Source organism: Maylandia zebra, linkage group LG17 (genome assembly GCF_041146795.1).
Source record: "Maylandia zebra isolate NMK-2024a linkage group LG17, Mzebra_GT3a, whole genome shotgun sequence".
NCBI classification, from domain to species: Eukaryota; Metazoa; Chordata; class Actinopteri; order Cichliformes; family Cichlidae; genus Maylandia; species Maylandia zebra.
In genome coordinates, this window is record NC_135183.1 from 21,161,000 (window position 1) to 21,183,250 (window position 22,251).

General features: G+C 42.3%; 1 protein-coding gene across 3 annotated transcripts in view; it reads right to left on the reverse strand.

Moving 5' to 3' along the window:
• Positions 1-21,565, reverse strand: part of usp6nl (USP6 N-terminal like) — a 104,767-nt gene extending 83,202 nt beyond the window's left edge. The window contains exons 1-2 of one of the 3 annotated variants that reach the window (XM_014410995.3): positions 21,315-21,565; positions 9,021-9,127 (exon numbers count right to left, since the gene is read on the reverse strand). In XM_014410995.3, the coding sequence (XP_014266481.3) occupies positions 9,021-9,024 (4 nt within the window). In that variant the 5' untranslated portion in view covers positions 9,025-9,127; positions 21,315-21,565. Of the gene's footprint in view, positions 1-9,020; positions 9,128-21,046; positions 21,068-21,314 lie in introns of those variants that run through there. The other 2 variants (XM_076875443.1, XM_076875442.1) reach the window with 2 other exon arrangements.
• Between the last annotated feature and the right edge of the window lie 686 nt (positions 21,566-22,251).

The following is a 22,251-nucleotide window of genomic DNA, read 5'->3' on the forward strand; positions in this document are numbered from 1 at the left end:
TGTTGCAAAGCTCAAATCATCTCCAGCTGGTTTATTAAACATGGCAATGAGTTCACTGGACTCAAATAGCATCCACAGTCACAAACCTCAGTCCAGTAGAGCACATTTGGGATGCAGAGAAATGGGAGATTGGATGTGCAGCCGACATATCTGCAGCAACCGTGTGATGCTGTCATGTTAATATTGACCAAAATCTATGAGGAATGTTTGTTAAATTTATGCTATGAAGACTTAAATTACAGTGGGGCAAAAAAGTATTTAGCCAGCCACCGATTGTGCAAGTTCCCCCACCTAAAATGATGACAGAGGTCAGTAACAAAAATACAACTCAATACTTTGTAACATAACCTTTGTTGGCAATAACAGAAGTCAAACGTTTACTATAGGTCTTTACCAGGTTTGCACACACAGTAGCTGGTATTTTGGCCCATTCCTCCATGCAGATCTTCTCGAGAGCAGTGATGTTTTGGGGCTGTCGCCGAGCAACACGGACTTTCAACTCCCGCCACAGATTTTCTATGGGGTTGAGGTCAAACAGGTGCCATTCATACAGGTAACGAGTGGGGGACAGAAAAGCTTCTTACAGAAGACGTTACAGGTCTGTGAGAGCAAGAGATTTTCCTTGTTTGAGGTGACCAAATACTTATTTTCCACCCTGATTTACGAATAAATTCTTTACAAATCCTACCATGTGAATTCATGGATTTTTTTTTTTCACATTCTGTCTGTCACAGTTGAAGTGTACCTCTGGTGCAAATTACTGACCTCTGTCATCATTTTAAGTGGGGGAACTTGCACAATCGGTGGCTGACTAAATACTTTTTTGCCCCACTGTAGCTGTGAAGGCAAAATAAGGTCAAATCTGATACTAGCAAGGTGTACTGAACTGAACTGAACAGAAATAATGAGCTATAAATAATGAACAAAGTCCTTCAAAGTACAAATTTGTTCAAATTGCAACTGTTTTGGTTGCTGCTATCACAAAACATAAGAATGGGAAGCAACGCTGTGAAGACAAATAATCAATTCCTATTTTATGGTTTCTGCTCTGAAGCGAATGGCTTTCATTTTCCCAGCTTCTGCTTTGGTTGAATCTCTGTGTTAAGCCGATAAAGCAGACAGCAAAACAAATTTAACTGCAAGTTTAAAAAAAAAAAAGAAGAGAGAAAAGAACAGAAACAGAAGAGTCTGTGCAAAAACAACAACAAGTAGCATTTGGGGAGTAAACATCACAGATTTGATGATCATTTTGCTGCTGCAGAGAAAATTCATCACATCTGCAGCGTTAATGCCACGCTAGGGGCGCATGCCTCACTTCCTTTCTGTGGGAGCCCTTAGATGTGCCACAGCAGCATTAATGAAAACAGTATGTCATCCGTTATAAAATCTGGACTAATCCTAATCCCTAGACTCTGTACAAGTTCAAATGCACAGCATGCTTGAGGCAACAGGTCCTTGAAGTAGAGGAAGTACAGCGGGCTAATAAACCTACCCGACCTGCGTAACAACAATAAACCGAAACGGCCCTGCTTTCTAAGGTGCTTTTCCAACGCAAACAAATTCCAATCTCGCCAATAATTAGCTTAGAGTCATTCTTTGGGCACAGACGCTTCAACTATCTGGAGCTGCTGTAAAGTAAGAGGACACATTTCACACCAGGAGACGTGTCATCATCACTTCAGGGCTTAAGAGCTTAACGGGAAAAACACAATGAACACAAGAACAAATGCTGCCTCCGAGTGTTTTCAGGGATGTGGTGTCATCAGCTAAACCAACACAAACCAAGCAAAAGAAAAGGAAAAAAAGGGAACATAGGACCGGACAAAACTTAGATTTGTGCAATAGCTCAGACGTTAAGAAACAGCCTGCAGCAATAACAGCTCTGCTGCTTTAGAAATCCTTCAGATCTTTTAAGTACTTAACTAAACCACAGTCAGTGAGAAACCCCGTTTTTTGTTTGTAATTTTGTCAGAGCGACTGGAATAAATTCTCAGGTTCTAGTCTTTGAAACTTTACGCTAAGCTAACAAGCTGCTGGCTGCAACTTAACTATACTACAACTACAACTACTATAATAAACTAGCAAATAAGATGGTTTATTATAGCGAACTAAGCTAAACTAACTAAAACTAGATGTGAAATAAAGATTTTGCAATCAAAACTATAATAACTCTGCATATAAGCCAAATACCCAAAGTACAAACCATCTGATTTAGCTTTAGCTTTTAATGAGACCACTGTGGTCAGCCTGGCTCACTGCTTGTTGTACCATTATAAACTGTATATCACAGCTTCACATAGCCATTTATTTATGACGCCCTGTTCTAAAGCCTTGATTTTAGCATCGATGGCTGTCATCACCATAAATGGAGGAAAAGATAAAGCCCTAACTGATCAGTTACGACAAGGATACTAATTACTAACAGACATACCATAAACATAAAACAGGGATTTAACTTGCATCAGAAGTGGCTCACCAGAGACACAAGCTTTTTGCTCCAGGCTATAAGCATCTGTATTTTATTGTATAGTTCAGAATTTAAAATGGGAGTCTAGGTGTCTCATCAGCCTCTCCAGGAACTCTGGTTTTTAGCCTCGGCTTCATTTGTCTGCTTTTTTTTTGTAAACTCAGTTCCTCATTGTTTGGCTTTGGTTATGATCATAATCTTTGCAGTGTTCAGCACAGGTTCTGAACTTCACTGCCATTCACGGCATCTCAACATGACGGTCCTAATCTCAAAGTACAGTAACTAACACGCCTCGTTTAAAGCAGTGCTTTGACACAGTTCTATTCTGCCTCTGAACGCCCGCTAAGAGCTATTTGGATCTGAATGTGTCAAGCTAAGAATGACAAGCACAGCGGGGAGACACGAGCGCTATTAGCTGACACGTACCCGACATGATTAGCATCATAGTGGGGACTGCACGCTTATGTTCACGAAGTTCCCAGGCTTGGAAATTATGGTGGAGTTAATAACACTCTCCCTTCCCTCAAGAGCTATACCCAACATGTGGGTGCTCAGACAAATATTTCCAACAGAACTTCACTGATGCTATCTATAGAAAGGCTGTATATTTGTGGAGCTGCAGCCAGGTGTTAACATGTGATACTGTTGGGGTAAAGCTGGAAAAAACCTGCAAACCGACTTGAGTTTTAATAGAAGCTGCAGGTCTAGCAGGGCAGTGAGTGTAAACACCGTTTCCCTGTGTGCTCTGTGGTTAAGCTTTCCGAGTCCAGCAGATGGAGACCAGATGAGGCTTTGACGAAGAAGATAATTATCCTGCGCCACGCCCAGACACACTGTGGGCCCAGCACGCCACGCGATGACATCAGGCTTCTCCTGACAGGGAGAGATGAAGGTACACGTCTGTGTGTGGGCGAAGGACAGGTGAACAGATTGGCGTTAACGGTCCATGTCTGCCCTCAAACTCTCATCCCGCATGTGCGGTCATATGTTAGAAAGTCAGACTTGCATTACATCTAAATGCTTCTTTCGGATTTCGGGAGAGTTAGCATATTCACAAACAGACCAGTAGCCACTGCGATGATCATCTTGGGTGGCTGCTGGTCTGTTTGTGAAACCACCGCACTTGAAAGCATAAGGTCATGTGATATATCAGGAATTAGCAAAACATGTGGTGCTGAAAGGAAAATTTCACCTCTCCAAAAAACAACTGCTGTTTCCACAAGTGTTTAAAATGAACAGGAGCAGAGATGCATGACAGATAAATGAGATGTTTCCTTAAGAATCACATTTACTTTCACTGCATTATCTCCCAGCTACAGTTCCTAATTCAGAAATTAAGATCTATCTTTCTAAAAAAGAACCACAAAAACAAGACATATCATACATTAATATTACTGACATCCATGCAGTTAGTTACAGATTTCTTAATGAGAGCTCTGTAAATATTTCACAGCAAAGCATTTCAATAACTCTAATGGATATTCAGATTATGATAAAACAGCCAACCTGCTATACATTAAATCACAAGTAAAGCTTTAACAAAACAGAACAAATAGGAGCTTATTAAGTGTTTTTATGTAGACACACCAAACTGTTGCTGCTGATAGAAACTCCTGTACAGCCATTATCCTCCTTTAACTAACTGTGCTGTTTATACAACAGCAATAAAACATCGCACAGCTTGTACGTCTGTTCCTCATTTGTCATCAATCTCCTCTCCTTCCACTGTTATCACTCTGCTGGGAATCCATTTCCTACTGGTCTGCAGGGAAGGGCTGGAAGTTATTGTGCTACAGACAGAGCTGCAGTGTATTATTTCCAGATATAATGACTCTGTGCTATATCACCAAACAGCTTCTTCTGTTCACAGATCGTATTATTTGTTGTATCACACCGGCTCTGAAGGCATGTGCTATACAGAGCAGATGACCACAGAAATCTAATAAAGGCGCAGAATGAAATGTGTTGTGTAACAATGAACACACAGAGACTACGAGTAAATAAGGCTCAACCTGTGGTGACATTTCAAGACCCTGGTCTTTTTTTTCCCTTTCCTAAAAATATCGCTTTTAGTTCCACTTGGTGATTCAGATCCCTCTCACACCTGCGAAACACAAACTCAATTATATTTCCGTACATAATAGTCTAAAAATCTAAAATGAACAACCACAAAAACTTCCTTTGACCCTTTGGTGAACAGCTTGAACCCTGTCCAGGGTACCCAGTGGTCCTTAGTTAACCTCCCACCGGCCTCCTGTGAGAACCCTGAGAAGGCAGCACCCGCAGTGATGCTGCATCTAGGGCTGCCACAAACGATTATTTTGATAGTCGACTAGTCACCGATTATTTTTGCGATTAGTCGACTAATCAGATCATGCATCCATTGGACATAAAACATACAGCTTACTGCACCAGCATGCATCTGCTCTTTTATAACTATCACTAGCTTACAGCTTTAAGTGTTTAAGGTATATGCTAACTAAAAATAAACACAAGATGATAGTTTATTAAATTTTAATGAAATTTGCAGATTGTTTCGGTGAAGTTTAATAAACTCCTTGCTATCTAAAATATAACAGGACACCGGAGTATATTCTCGAGTATCTCACACATCTGATAATCTGTTGTCTGCTTGACGTTTATTCAGCTGTGTAAAAACTATAACTTTAATCTCAGCCAAACTGATTTACTCAGGAACAAATAAAACACTGAAAAAAGCCAAACAATAACATTTTTAAGTTATCTAAGTGACTTGTATATCATGTTTAACCCGAGTAGCGAAAGACGGTGGTGAGTTTGAAAACGATTTGCCGGGAGTCCGGTGTTCTCGCAGGCTCTAGTGAGCCTTGCCCCCGGCTAGCTATCGAGTTTCGGCCCGTTATTACACTCTTAAATCCTACTGCTTATTCCTGCGTCTTTTGGGATCTTACAAAGCTTCAAACGACGCGTCGACTATTAAATTAGATGATTTTGATAGTCAACGTAATCGTGAGTAGTCGACTAATCGTGGCAGCCCTAGCCTCATCCAGCGTCTAATCCATTTATAGCAGTTGAAAGATGAGCCTTGCTATTGTGTCCCCGTTTCTTCCATCTGGAGTGAGTCAGCCTTCCTGGTTGAGGAAGAGACTTGTTAGAGGACGCTAACCCCGCCCTGCCAAGGCCGGTGGCTCTGTGTGTTATAGGGGGGTAATTAAGGTAATTAGCCCAGGATATCAACATCACCAACCACCTCCAGGCGAGAGAGTGACTCTATCAAAGGTTGAGATGAATAATGAAAACACATAAAAGACTTTCTCCCAGCGCGCCGGCTGCTCATTCGGGCCCCATTAAGACAACAAAAAACACCAACTTTGTTCATCTGCTGTGTTTTCTGCCTTTGAGCGAGATCCCATCACAAAGGTTAGATATTAACTTTTTTTTTAACAACTTTTTTAAATTGTTTATTTAACACTGATACTGTTTTAAGGCTGCAACAGGCCGGTGGGTGGTTTCGTATATTCAGGTTGGCTCTTGGTTAAACTTGAGTTTTTGGGAGGTTTTATGCCAAATCCAAACAAAAAGTCCACATTTACAATAACCAAAAAAAAAAAGAAAAAAGTTCCTGAAAGGCTGTTGAAAATATGTTTTTAAAAAAAAGTGGAGTCAAAGAAGGGTCTAGAAAAATCTGCAAGACAGAAAGACAATAATGCAGAGGACTGGATGATGAAGTTATTAGAGACTCGTGCAGATAAGCTCACCATGCAACACGCAACGCGACAGTAGCACAGATTACATCTAGATATACAAATATTAACGACATAAACATGTTTAAGATTTTTTAAAACTAGATATCCATGTCATCTCTGTATCTGGAGTTGATGTCTCTGATACCAGCCATTTCACAGCTAAATAAAATGTTGATCAAATGCTGTGTTTTTGAAGATGTGGTAGTTTTTAGCCTTAACAGTTGTGTACTAGACATGTTAGAGACCTCTATTCAATAGAAAATGCTCGAATTTCAATTGGTGAATGGTTGAAATTAGGTTAAATTCTGTGTACAGATCGATAACTAAATAAAAACGAATGCACGGGGACAAAAACTATGATGAAATCTATCGACACTTTGATCAATGAATAAAAATGACATGAAAGACAAGAGAGACGACATCCAATTAGAACTTCATTTGTGTAGAAAGGAGGGAAGTGATCCAATCAGAAATAAACTCCTTGTGCAGTCAGGGTAGACGTGCACATTTTATCTGCCCCCCAGGAAATGGTATAACAAACTCCCAAAAAAGCGTCCACAATTATGGTGATTTATGTGGGTAATTGGCATTTTTTTCACTAGTTTCTAGTTATTTTTGTAATCATTAGTGAGGTGAATGCTGAATTTTTGACATCAGCTGTCTGTATCAATAAGGTTTAGTCTGCTATGATCCATGCAAACCTGAATCTGAGTTATATACAATTTAACCTTGGCCCAAGTGGCACGAGTTCTTTTCAGATCTGCATCAATTCTCTTAGATGACAACATATTACAACATTAAAATGTATTGTTCCCATGACCTTTGCATTACACACTAACACACATCAATTAAAAAAAAAACAAAAAACAACACACACACAAAGTCGCGTAAACCTCCAAGGTGCCGGTTACCTTTTCCACCGCATAAGACTTAGCTCATCAGTCAAGACTCCCTTTATTCACATCACTCACAATAAATCACATCAGCCATCCAAACACTCCTGACACACACGCCACCTCTTTGAGTGTGTGTGCAGAGGAGAAAAAAAATCAGTAATCAGGTTAAATCTCTTAGCACCCCCCCCTTCAGAAGTGTCTGTCTAATCCAATCGGCTTCCAGTACATGCCTCACATGTGCTGGGTTGCCCTGGTAACCCACTCCCAGCTTGCTGGTACACAAATATTCGGCCTTGTGGCTCTGCGTGGAGAAACGCTGGAGAGTGCAGAGCGACTGCTGGCAGCAGCAGATGCTGCTGGCTCCCGTTCAATCCCCTATCTGTAATGTGAGCTAAACGGCAAAGAAGAAAAGGTCGGAGAGGGCAGCGCTGTAAATGCAGTGACCTGATATCAAAGAGCAAATAAATCTATTGTTGCTGGAGTGAATAAATAAACCGTTCCTTTCTTAACATCTCACACGTTTAGCTGCAGGCAGTAAATCAAGATAAGATTCAGCAGTGACCCTTTGAAGCAGCTGTAGCTCCGTTAAATGAACTTGAGTAAACCACTGTAGACATCTGCTATCATATTCATGCTGCAAACTGTTATGATAAGAGTTTCCAAAGCACCAAAATCCTTTTAATAAATGTCCATTCTTCCCAAATCAACAGCACCTCTACCAGAGTAGCTTTGCATGATCCACAGTTCAAAGTAATCCTCATTTATCTCATACTGGACTTCAGTACAGATACTCTGTATGAAACAAGCTGTTTTAGCTCCCCTTCCCTTCCTTTAAGGTTTCTTCTTATCGGTTGCCCCTGACAAACACAACATTTGAACAACAGGTGGGTATCTAGATAGATTTTCAATATCTGTTTTTAGCCAATAAGATAAAATCATCTCATTAGTTATTTTTATGCTGCAAAATTATATTGTCACCAATACTGTCACTAAAACCTGCCATAAATGTTGCTGTCTGACTAAATGTAGTCAAATTGGCAATTACATACTGTTTCAGACAACACTGCAATTAACTGTGTCATTAGTCATTGTGGTTTTTCAGCTGAGTTGATCTGATCCAAGTTCGCTTGGACATTATCTCAGGATAGTGGTGCAGAAGAGAAGTCGTCTTTATCGTTGTATTATAAGAGTATTTATTAAAATATCAATATTTGACGTCCCTGTATCGATACACAAAAGCGCTTCAATTCGACTACCAAAATGGGAGATAAAGCGGGTCAATTGCCAACTTTTGTCACTCAAAGTCTCTACTCTGGAGTCTATTTGTCTTTCATCTGTATCATGCATCACGTATGTCCAGCAGAAGACAAACTACATTCTGTGTGACAGTGATCAGCTGTGTATATACGGTGCACCGTATGAGCACGTGTGTGCGTGCGTACAGGTAGGAACATATTAACAGAAAATCCTGTACTCGCTGGATGACTCACACTGAGCTGACATGTGGGGCCGAGCCATTGCAGTCACATGACCACACAGCAGAACAGCGCACACGCACGCACACACGCGCACACACTGTGCATTGAGTTGACTCCCCCTCCCGCTCCAGTCGCCCTCCCATCATGCTTTGCAGAGTGACTGATGAGGAATGAGGTGGCTAGGGTTGCAGCACTTGCTCCTCTGTGCTTCTAGCATCACGGATAGAAAAAGTCCTACACATCGCATCTTCATATGAAAACTATCCTGACCATGAAGGCCTGTAAATTCTCCCACTTGATTGTCTCTAACTGGTGTTCATGATGTCAAACTCTAAAGCCACCAATCCAGCATTAGAAAAGTAAAATAAATAAATAAAATAATAACACAGCAACGAAAGTGAAAGGGTGAGCAAACAAGCAGCCGATCGATAATAAACAACTGGCTGGAACTTACTCATGGTGGGAGTCCAGCGGTGGGGGGCAGGGCGAGGCCCAAGTAGGGCGTGGCTTTGAACAGGTGAGGCTATTCTCAGCTGGGTCTTTCTTAAAGGCACTCATGACCTGAAGGGGAGGAAAAGACAAAAACATCAGTCGGGAGTAATATTACATTTGAGAATTTACCAAGAAGAAAACTGCAAATATGACCACAAAAAGGCTTCGAAATAAAGAGTCTAAACCCAACAGTGGCCTGTACAGGAGCTACACCCTCGATTTATATCCATATCTGTGGTTTGGAAGTGTTGGGATTTTTCTTTGAACTGATCTGTTGTTATTTTCCTGGTCATGCTCCCTCCTGTCCTGCCTTCCGCTCTCTGTGTTGGACAGGAAGAGCTCAGGCAGCTTCTTTACACACAGCAAAGCAGGTAAAGTGAGGATAACAGTTACTATGGGCTAACAGGTGTTTTTCCTGGTGATAAAAGTAATAAAAATAACTATCGGATTGTACCACGACACAAATATTTGGCCAGGACACAACCATTTGTTTTTAAAATATAAGACTTAACCAGTTAATATCCAGGTCCAAGCTGGAGGGACAGCAGTCTAAGCAGAGATGCCCACACCTCGCTCTCCGTGGCCACCTATTTCGGCTCTACTAGGGCGACACAGTGAGGCATTCCCAAGCCAAGTGGCTTGACATAAAATCTTCATCATATCCTGGGTCTGCCTGGGATCTCCTCCCAGTTAGAGGTGCCTGAAACAAGACACCCTGGAGGCGCCCAGGAGACATTGTTGTTAAACACCTGAACCACCTGAACTCTCTTCATTCAATTTGCAGGTCCCTTTCCCCATCTTTACTGAGACCCTAGACCTCCTTTGGAGTTTCCTCCAAATGTCTCCCCATTTGCTACCCTAATGTAGCCAAAAAACACAGCACCTTCATCAGAGTGGGGTTTACAGTCTTCCCAGCAACAAATGTTTGTGTTTAGGATTTGAAACACTGATTATCTTTGTCTTAGGATTTCATAATCAAAACAGTAACTTTAAAGGGGCTCCAACTGCTAAAGAAATAAAACGAATATAAATATAATATAAACAAACTGACATATTCTGCCTCCAATCAATCCAATATACACATATGTGATTGATTTTAGGTGTGGGAGCTGGTCGTTAACATTTTCACCGGTGTGGGTCAGTTAACGGCTTTGGTTTTGTGTACATGTGTGTGAGAGTGTCGATCAGTCCAGGCCGGTCATTGGGCTAAATAACAGTAATGTGATGGCACCACGCGGTAATAACGGGTAATTTGATCACTCTGCAGATGCCTGCAGGCAGTGGAGGGAGTATCAGGCAGGAAAGGAGGGGGGGGGGGCAGATGATGGAGAAATGAAGTCCCCTCCCCCAGTTTAAAATGTTGGTGTGAGCAGAAGTGCTGCAGACGTGGAGGATCCAATATCCTCGAGAAAAGCAGCACAGGTCAGCAGAACAGTTCAGCAGCAGAGGGATCTGCAATTAAGCAGCACAGCAGCAAACCCTGCAGATGCATTCATAGTAAAGACGGGCTCTTAAGCATCGTTATCACAGACACCGAGTTTACTATCCACCAGTTACAGTGTACATCCATGTCTGTCTAGATTTCATATTTGACCGCCCACCCATCCATAACCATGTATCCAGTCTGGGTCACCAGGTCACTGGGGTTGCACTTTCCAGGAATCCCTCTCCCAATCCTCCAGTTCCTCAGCTGGTTCTGACTCTGGTCCCTTCTTGAATGACTTGAGTTCACCAGACACTTTGAAGGATTCTCATATCCAGTTTTTTATCCCTAACTAATTGAAAATAAATTGAAACAATGTTATTTATATAACTCAAAACCACAACAACTGTCACCTCAAGCTGCTTAATACTATAAGGTAAAGATCCCAGAATAATAGATAGAACACCCCAACAATCAGAAAAATCTCGATGAGCAAGCACTTAGCAACAGTGGGAAGGAAAAACTCCCTTTTAACAGGAGAGGCAGCCAACTGCCGTAACTGGCTGGGAGTGAGGGGAAGGACACAGGACGAAGACACGCTGTGGAAGAAGCCAGAGATTAATAACAACTGGTCCTGTCACTATTTAATCTATTTATGTAACCCCTTAAGTGCAAGTGAAAACCTGGCCAAATTTGAAGATGTTCGCGCCAAAGATGGGGCGCCTGTGACCTTAGCGCCATCTCAGCCTGGCAATAAAACCCCTCCAGGCACGCCTTCCACCAGTGCAGAGGTATTATAAACAGCCATCCGTATTAAAATACCACTCTGCAGACTGTGCACCATGTCATTTTCCAATATCTACCACTTACACTGGATGCACAGTAAATACAGAAGCAGCCAACACATTGGAAAACAGGTGACAGATGCTGCTGGTATGTCAGATGTTTCAGAAAAAATACATGTGAGGACCTGATGCACGTCAATGCAGCAACATTTAAAGGTTTCAGCAAGAGTTTAAACTACAAACATGTCACCCTCCAGCCATTTTAGGGGGGTGGTGAATCTGCAAGAGTGCCAGAGAGGAAGTGAGATCTCACAGGGTTTCAGACAGACAGTCTTAGCTCTGAGGCTTTGACATGGGATTAGAGCCACCATATGTTCACCTCTGCTAGTTATCAGCACTGAGCAAACAGAGCTGCACTGCATGGAGCTAATCAAACACAGTCACAGAGGACTGTGGGCTGATTCAGTGATACCAAGCACCATCCAGAGGTCACAAGGTCGGGTTTGTTTAGGCAATGTTTGTGCCCCGATGAGCTCAACTGAAGTGATTTGATTACACATTTAAAAACTGATTACAAAGCAGCAGGATGTAGCAAATGTGGTGCTGCTGTTTCCACCACTTTAGTTGCCAGATTATTAAACCTAATGCAGAAGCAACTTACTGATTATTCAATCACTGCCAGAAACTGCAGTTCCTCTTAAGTCCACATGAGGCCGGCTCCTAAAGTGAGTCAATCCCCAAAGACTGCCATGTTTAAAAGACCAAATTTACAGCCGACAAAAACATGTTTACAGCCTGATAGAAGAAACGCTTTCGGTCTTTCAGGCCAGCTTCATAACATCTCTGCCGGATGCTGAATTGTTTTATAACTCTTCCCTTTTACATTACGCTAAACCTTAAAATTCTGTATACTTAAGTGCATGGCTGCTGTCAGTGACACGTGGATGTCTTTGTCTCATTCGATGTGGGGATGCACCAAAGACACTCTAAAGGGGTCACATAGAGAAAGAGAGTAGCAGCAGTGTAGTTAATTAATCACACTAATTAATGTTAATGAAAGTGTCAGGACTATTAAATAAGTGAACACCAAGTTAAAACACTAAGAATACGGCTTTATACGTGGAGGTGGGTAAAGAAGTCGGCTCCTCAGATTTTAAAATGTAGTTTGAAGCCAACATTAGCATCTGATATTATATTACAATAAATTATGAAGGAAACTTACTATTCAAGCTAGCTGGCCAGCATTTGCATGAGCAGGTAAGTTTCTGGCGACGACCAAAACGTGTATGTGTGTTAATAAACTACATGTGTGGCACTTGACGTGAACACAAGGATATTAAAACCCTCAAATACAGACTAAGAAAGACATTTTTAAACCTAATATGATTCCACTACCCTACAATAAAATTAACCATTGCCTTAAGGCCCAATTATCACCGATGCAGATGTCTTTTGTATGAGGCTCACTCAATCAAATAAAACCTACATTTATTTTTGTGCTACTTTAGAAAAGCATATGTGAGCACATCTTCCATTTAAAACTTTTAAAAGTTTGCATAGACACCTTGATAGCAAGCAAATGAGAGAAGGAAGTCCAATATTCACCCTCCTCCTCCCTCCACTTTGCTTTTATATGTTTTTTTATATGCTTAACTGGTTCCAACAGCTACTTGCTAACTGTGTCTGTGTGCCGTCTGGAGCTGAGTACATGCAGTGCTGGGTTTATCAGAGCTGAAATAACAAGTCGTGCAGTTGTTCAGTGCGGGACTTTTCGACTCTCACAGCTGAAAATGAGATACTTTTATTCTAAACTGCTCCGACTTTCCAAATTTAATAAAAACTGCACACAAAAGCACTCAAACCACCATGCCAGCCAAGAAACAAGACCTCTTCTGTTCTCTGTTATAAACTCAGCAGGCCAGCAGCTGTGAAGGATGTGTAACTGCTGTTATGATGTGTTAAAGAGTAACTGTGCAGTCTCACAGTGGTTAGGCATCTCTGAAGTGAATTAAAAACCTACTGACATGAAAACAATCCAAACCAACACTGCAGAGAACAAGCGGCTGGCGGCAAACGGAGTCCAAAACGAGCCGTCTCGGCCTTCATAATCCCACACTGCCAACACTGGTGTGTTTGCTGGACATCAGGTTAGCCAATGTCGTTTTCTTCTCCCCACACACACACATACGCGCACACACATGCACACAGGCCAGAGGGCAGCTCAGCATCTGCTGGTATGTTGTGTTTTGCTGCTCTGAAGCTGGGCTCCAAAAGGAGGAGAGTGCGGTGGGCTGAGCCAGCAGGGATCGGTGGCCAATAAAGACGAGCAGCAGCAGCTCGGTTGCCAAGGCCTGAATAGCAGTGAGGGAATGTTGGAAACCTGTGTGTGGGTGAGCCGCCTGGTGTGCCAAGTAAGTCGAATTCAGCTCTGCTGTGTTCAGAAAGCCTTATCAAAATTCAGCTGATATGTGAATCAGCCGACATCAAAACAGGTGACAGGTGAAGTGAAGAAGACTGCCCGTCTTAAACTTTAAGTGCAAAGAAACACCAAGCAGCAATCCTCTGGGGCTGTGAAACTGCAGTTAAAGGCCACTTGAGGCTGTCTCCAGAATCAAGTCAATCCCCATAGACCCCCATGTTAAAATATCCACTAAATTACAACACAAACTGTTGTGGCTTTTATGTGACATTTCCTGTGAGTTGTAGCTGACTGGTGCTTGTGGGTTTGTGCCGTTTGTGCCTCTTACAGCACTGTAACGGCTGATTCGTAAGGGACAATCAGCTGAAGAAGTCTGTGGTTCCATTTTGGAGGGCTATATTGTTTTAGCAGATATCTGAATCTCACCAATGCGTCTGTACAGTTTATGATCTAGCTCAGGGGTGGGCAACTCCAGGCCTCGAGGGCCGGTGTCCTGCAGGGTTTAGATATCACCCTGGGTCAACACACCTGAATCACATGATTAGTTCGTTACCAAGCCTCTGGAGAACTTCAGGACATGTTGAGGTCATTTAGCCATTTGAATCAGCTGTGTCGGATCAAGGACATCTAAAACCTGCAAGACACCGGCCCTCGAGGCCTGGAGTTGCCCACTCCTGAGCTAGCTACATCATACATACACATATCTATGATCTACATCTGTGATGATCTTTGTTATTTAATTTATCTTGAGCACACCCCTCATAAAAATGTCACTCCCCAATGGCTACAGCCTCCCCTCTTGCCACAACACAAAACTTCTCAGCTGGAACGTGACACAAAGCTCAAGGTATTGAGCCCAGATCCTAGTCCAACTGAGCATGCTCAACTTCCAAAGACCCTCCATCTCAAATCATCACACTATAAACTCTAAGGTCCTGGTCCATTCCCAGGTGGGTACACAATATTACTCCGGTGGTTTTAATAGTGTGGCAGATTTGCAGTACTTGTCTTCCTCCCTGTTAAATGAAAGGATAAATCACCCAGTTAGCTTAAAAGCTGAGCCTGGCTCTTTCCAAAGAAAATAAAAGGCACTTACCAGCACCTATCAAACCACAACATCTCTTCACACATCACACTGTGCTTTTGCAGGGATTAAAAAGGGAGATAAATATGATAATTAATGAAGTTTAGTGGCACCGTTTAGCAGACCTTGTCCCCTTTGGATGGAGTCAGGCTAGCTGCTGCCAGTCTCTTTGCTAACCTAATCTAAGTGACGGCTGGCATAGTGTTACCTTTACAGAGAGAGAGAGAGATTGATCTGCTTACTGAACTGTCAGTAAAAACTGAGATTGAATCCATTTCTCAGTAAATGAAAACAATCAACAAATTGATGAACAGAGAAAAAATATGAAAACTATTTGTTTTTAAAAAATGGTGGTAAATTTAATATCCTGAGATTAATTGGTTTAATAAGATGAATTAATTGTGGGATCATTTAACAATAAACATAAATGATAATTGTCATGAAACCATCACTATAATCATGTTTCCCTTGGCCGTCAGATTTACTGTACAATACTCTGACTATTTGAGATGCAATACTTCAATAAAAAGTCATAAAACTTAGGGCAATACTCAAGCAGCATAAAAGGAGGAAACTTAAATACAGCCTTCAAATGTAGCCCAACTCTTTTCTCTCGGCTACCTGTTTGCACAACCACACCCACACAGCGGGAGAAACATGGTAAGGGTCGGCTTTAAAACTGCAAACACACAGAGACGTGCTGCATGTGGCCGAGAGGCACAGGCCTGCTAAAGGCTCTGCTGCTATGTTACAGAGTTTCAGTTGGACAAAACCTTCTCAAGTTTGTGGAGCCACCTGACGCCACGCAGGCTGGTAAATACACTGCCCTTTCAACAGGAAAACACACACACACGCGCACGCACGCACAAACACACAATGTTTTCAATTGTTTCTGAAGAGGCACTGCAGATGCTCTTACAGAGGTAGAAAAGAAGGAGATGAACTAATTTGTGCTTGTTGACCCCACGCTTTTCCATTTCCTGTCTCTGAGCCACACATCCAACAGCAGCCTCCAACTCAGTCCCTGGCAGCATATTTATTTATTTGGACCAATATGGAGATTATGGTTAGACTGAGGAAAATATAATAAACTTTGCTCCAGAATATGGGTGCTAAACTGCCCTGGATATTTGTCAGCAAGATAACAGCAGATAATTCTTAACCTAAACTAATTGCAGCAGCATATTTTGACCAGTTCTGAACCAAATGCTCTTCTCTAGCAGAGTCTATGAATAAAGATATTCTTCTGGAAAGTCTTGTATTAACAAGCTGTAGATCAGAGAACAAGGTGCTTCTGTGTTGACCGCCGCTGATGTTGTTTTAGTCATCATTTAGCTTAACACAATATCTGCAAGATGAAGCATAATCACCAAATCTCTGATTTTGTTCACGAGTGAGGCAAGAATCGACCATGTTTGTGGTGAAGAGATGGCTTATTTACCAGTCAATCTACCCTCACCTATGGTCATGAGCTCGGGTAGTGATTGAAAGAATGAGGTCACGAATACAAGCAAAGAAAAGGAGTTCCTTTAAAGCAGGGCTGTCTAACTCCAGGCCTCGAGGGCCGGTGTCCTGCAGGTTTTCGATATCACCCTGGGTCAGCACCTGAATCACATGATTAGTTCATTACCAGGACTCTGGAGAACTTCAAGACATGTTGAGGAGGTAATTTAGCCATTTAAATCAGCTGTTTGGATCAAGGACGCATCTAAAACCTGCAGGACACCGGCACTCGAGGCCTAGAGTTCGACACCTGTGCTTTAAAGGGTGGCTGGGCTGTCCCTTAGATACAGGGTTAGGAGTTGGGACATTCAAGAGGGACTCGGAGTAGAGCCACTGCTCCTCCACAGCTAAGGTGGTTCGGGGATCTGGTTAGCATACTTCCTGGACACCTTCTTGGCAAGGCATTTCAGGCATGTCCTACCAGAAGAAGGCCCGGAGGTAGACCCAAGACACTTCAACATGCGTAGACCACCAACCCTCCCATTATTAAACGACTTGCTGCACCTCCTGAGCCACAGTCACCCAGTAGTTTTGCAATCATGCAAAATTCCTCTAGTAGAGTACAAGAACAAAGTGGAGCTGGAAAAGGGCATAAGAGGTTCCCTTCAAAGCAGCTGTAGACACAGTAGCAGTTAGAACTCTGTAACGAGAGTAAAAACATGTTTTGGTGCTCTTTTTGTTGTCTGATTGTGAAAGAAATGAGGGGAAAATACAGACAACTAAGATTAGAAGGGTACCTCGTATGCAGAAGGTCTCTAAAATGCCACACAGTGCAGCAGCTCTGTAGAAAACCAGCGTGAGGTTTTGTGTAAAAGGTCAAGTGTTGACAATGGCTTACAGGCAACAGGGCAGCGTTAAGATTAATCAGACCTTCCGTCTGGTGCAATGAACTTCTACCCTGCTGAAGAATCTGCGAGCTAGAAACTGAAACCTTATCAGCTGGGCAGGTGATGCTTCCCTCAGAGTTCAGGTTGCTCTGAAAGTTTTATGAGGGTCGGTGAGCTGGCGGGTTAGGATTTACAGCTAAAGACTTTAAAGATCAACCCCGTCTAGCTTGACAAACTATACTCACATTCTGTGGAATTTGACTGTTTATTCTTATCCATTTCTTATCCATATGTGTTCACTGCAGAGGCTGCGACATGTCGTGTGTGATGATAAATTAGCTGCAGGCTTTTGTAGTCCTTGTTACCAGTATCTCAAGCTAAAAAAACACCTCCTTGCTTAAAATTCCTCTACTTTGCGTCACAAAATCTGTTTTCTGAGGGGAAGTCTTCACATAACACTGCCCAGCTCGGGCTACAAGATAAGACATACTTTTATTCTCCCAGAGTTGGGAAATTCCTTAACACAATAGACATATAACAAAATGTTTAAATAAGCAGAATGGTATGAAGCTCAATAAAACTCAATATTACCAAACTGATACCTTAAAAAGGTGAAAACTAATAGGAAATAAAAGCATCAAAATACCAACCAGATTACGGCCCAAAGCGGATGATGTATGGCATCAGTTTGGGTCAAATTATTTTATGTTCTAGTTTTTTTCTGGCAGCTTCTGACCTCACACCCTCGTGGCAGAATGACGAGCAAGTTAGACTCTTTCTGAGACTCCTCTCGCTTCTGTGTGGTTCACCAATATAAGCGCAGTGCGCTCTGAGAGCTGTAGGAGTTTATTTGATCCTACCGCTCAGCTGTGTACAGACTACTGTTTAAAGAGTACTCTGTAACAGGTGTCCAGGTTTGGGGAACGCTGCAACGAGTCAATCCGGTTGTTAAGCATGATGTAATTTGCTTTTTCCTAGTCCGAACGCTCCCTCGGTTCCAAAAAGCAAACAAACGCTGAGACACCATCAATCAGCTCCAATAAAACGATCAGTGTGACTGTTCTCCCAGCATATCATCCACGAAACAGAGGATTCACAAGGTTCTGTGGGATGAACCCCTGTCTGAAGTATTCTTGAATAAATTCAAATCTCCTCTGATGGAAAACATGTGGAAGGCTTTAGTTAAGTTGGGTGCACAAGAGAGGTGAAGAGGAGAGTGAAGGCAGGGTGGAGTGGGTGGAGATAAGACTGTGGCGCTGACAAAAAGACAGGAGGCCGAGATGAAGATGCTAAGGTTTTCACAGGAAGTAATGAGGATGAACAGCTCAGGTCGAGCGGTTTGGAGACAAATTTAGAGAGGCAAGGCTGAGATGGTTTGGACATGTGCAGAGGATGGGTAGTGGATATATCTGACAACGGATGCTAAAGAAGAAGACTTCAGAGAGGGGTGGATGTAGTGAAGGATGCTAGGGATAGTAGGGATTAGGTGAGATGGATGCAGATGATCAGCTGTGGTGAGCACTAATGGGAACATGCAAAGAAGAAGAAAAAGTGATGCTGGGCTAGTTGGCTTGTTGCGATTTGCTGCCTGGCTAATAGACTAGTACAAGAAAGATATAAATTATTCTCAGTAAAGTTTATGTTAAGGGTCCCAGATGGACAAAGATAAATTCATCATACGGCAGGAAGAAAACACTGAAAACAGACCCAACTTCAGCCAAAAGGAGGTCTGATATAATCCATCCACAGCACAGGGTTAGTCCTTAATATGTTGCAGCGTGACTTGGATTACTCACTATGAAATAGTCCTCATCAGAGGCCTCATGTCCTCACTGAAATCTTAGGTCTCACTGAGATTGACTCTCTATAATCAAGCACCATGATAGCAACAGACAAAAACACTGTGCAGTCATCCAATGGCAAAAAAAGCAAGACCAGAGTTTCCTTTTCTTTGGTCTAACTCTTAGATGGAAATGGTGATCTATATGCTGTATATCTATATGATGATCTATTAGAACAGCTGCTGAAGAAACCATGGCAATGGGAAAGGTGTGCCCATCCACAAAAAGTAAGTAAACCAAGCTTGATTTTTGTGCCCATGCAGACTGAAACACATAGCTGGACTTCTCGTACTAAAAGCCAATTTAGAGGGTCATTAAACATCTCCTAAACATGTAAGTGCTAACAGAATGAAAAAGTGTTGTTAGGTGAGGTGCAGCAAACAGACCACATCAAGACAAATTAAAAGTTTGTGAAACTCTACAGTGTGCTTACTGTTACTTTATAAGCATTATGGTAGGAGCCTAGAAGAAGTAGAAAGTGTGAGTTGCCATGCCCAGGAATGTTGCTTCTAGTTTTCTGACATCTATCTCTGATTGACAGAGCTGGGAAAGAACCGATCCCAGAAAAGCAACTCAGAAGCAGCAGCAGGGCAGTGGCGACAATGGCTCAAAATAAAAGCTGATAAAGCGCATAGTCTGACCCTGACACATCCTGACATGCTGCTCATCTCAAAGGCAGCCAGACGCTGAGCACTGGAAATGCAGCTCTGCAGGGGACAAACAAGCTTAATCACAGGTTTAAGGTGAAGATGACAACTGTGATAACGAGGAAGAAATCTTTAGTTGATTTATGCCTCGGTTTCTTTTTTCAGTCTTGGGGCTTTGTGTCAAGCGATGCAGCTGGACAACACCTCCAAGGTTTTCGATGTAAACACCGTGCACGGCACAGCCTCACTTGTGCACACCACTACAAATGCCTTGTGTTTTGAAATTGTAAAGCTCCCAACCGAGTTAAGCCGCATTATCCTGAAGCGGGACAGGAGGGATAGAAAAGCACACCACTGTCAAGTGTGCAACATTCAGAGGTATCATTTCCTCCTATTGTTTTCAAAGTAAAACAGTTTTCTTTTCTTTCGGTAATGCGAAAGTAACGCTGCATGTAGTTTACGTACCTGTCAGTGAATGAAAAATACCTTGAGAAATTTCCTAATAAACTTTTTTTAAGATAAGACACCAGAATCAGAAGATACAGAAGTACAACTGTATTGCGACGTTACACATGATTTCCACAGTGCTTATTTAGTTGGTTTTCAGTATAAATAATGCTTTCAATAACAAAGAGTGATCAGTGCATCCCTAGGTGTGAATATACGCTCTTTTAACCGTTGTACTGGCAAGTCTCTCGCTTTTAATTTGAAAACACATTCGCTTTACTTCCGATTTTTTGCGTATTTCTAGCTGAACTGACGAACCTCACTTCAACATAACTGGCCCCTTCTATCCTTTCCTCTCCCGTGAAAACCATGATATCACACACAGTGGAAAGCACATTCAGTGAACGATTTTACAGCTTTGACGGTGAGCGCAGGGGAGGGTGGGGTCATCAAAATGAATGACAGACCGTCACGGCCAATTAGAAGCCTGAGAGCACGCGTGGACAGCCAATTAGAAGCAGTGAATGGTGCTTAGTCTATATTGATTCCGTTGCGGGAGGTAATGTAGCAACAATCAGCTGAACTCCAACCGGAACTAAAGCGATTTTAACATACGAATAAAAAACAATGTGCTGAAAACCCCACGAAAATACTGAAATTATAAATAATTACTGTACAGCTCAAAGCATGGCGGTTAAAAGGAATTTGCGGGATTCATATCCAAAACTAATGGTGATTTTTAAGCTTTTTTTCCACGCTTTTTTTTACGTGTGAGCTCGTGTGAAGCAGGAAAGATCTTCAAAACGATAACAGTTGTTCTATGACTATATATAGTAAATGTAAATAAATCATAATCAACGACAGCTACTTTTACTCGCATAACCACCCCTTTCAGCGGTAGCTTTATTTTGTAGGATGAGACCGGAAGTTGCCTTCTGCTACTCTGCTAGCTCAACACCGGAGGGGTTTGGCTAGGTAGGCCTCAGTGAATACAAATAAGTACAAAGTTTACCACAATAAAACACAATGAACCATTCCCTCTAAACGCAGAACGACTCGAATTATCCCACACAGGCGCCGGGAGAAGTCCAGAAAAGCCCCGGCGCTATGCTCCACTTCACTCCCAAACGCCACCGTTTGCGGGCTGCCGTCATTCAGCCCCGCGGTATCGCTACTGTGTCCACTGACAGATGCCTTTCAGGAGCTGTTCGACAACTTCCCAACCGCTGCAAAATTAATTCCCGCCGCACCGGCGCAAAACTAACTCCTCAAAGGCTCACCTTGCTCTCAGCGCGACAGCTCCTCCTCGGTCACAAACCTCAGGGCAAAGTGGAGCAGAAAGCGTCCATGGTCCCGTACCAGGAAGTCCAGGGCACTTCTCAAACTCCGTGTGTGGGAAGCCGTGCAGGATCCCAGCCAGGTAGCAGCAATGCGCCGCCCGCCGGGCTGATCTGATCTCACCGGCTGGATGCTGCAGCTGCAGCTGGGGCCGAGCCCAGTCTGCAGGACTGCCCTCACACAACATGAGCCACAGGGCTCAGGGTCGTTCCTGCTTCCTACGGTGTCCAGGAAAATCCCAGGAAAACTGTGGGCTCTGATCAGAGTCCCAATCAGAATGTCATACATGTTTTAATCACAATAATCGATCAAATAATCAATCACAGGGCCGCTTGCAACTTCCATATCAGTTTTTTTACTTTGTTTATTTTAATGTTTGTTACTGACTAGGTAAAAAAAAAATAAAAATCAACCACGCGTTTCCTATATGGTAGTCCACATCCCACCAAAGACAGTTCAAAATTTGCATCAAGAGATAGAAAAAGATCCAATTAAAAGCAATAACAATATGAACTAGAAAAATTTGCATTTCCTGCGAAAATGCAGTGTGGATGCTTAAAGCTGAAGCTGTATGCAAAAAGTAGCTGAAAAAGCTGAAAAGTTGCAGAAATTGTAAAAACTTTGCAGAAGCAAAAGAAGTTTGCTAAAATGGAATAACTTAGCAGAACTGCAATATCTTAGAGGAAACATAATACTTGGCAGAAATACAATAGCATAGCAGAATTTAGCAGAAATATTGTAACTTACCAGAAACATGATAACTTCTCAAAAATACAAGAATTTAGGAGAAATAGTATAAGATAACAGAAAGAATATATTTAGCCAAAAATACTTAAACATTACAGAAACACTATGATTTAGAAAAATAGTACAACAGAG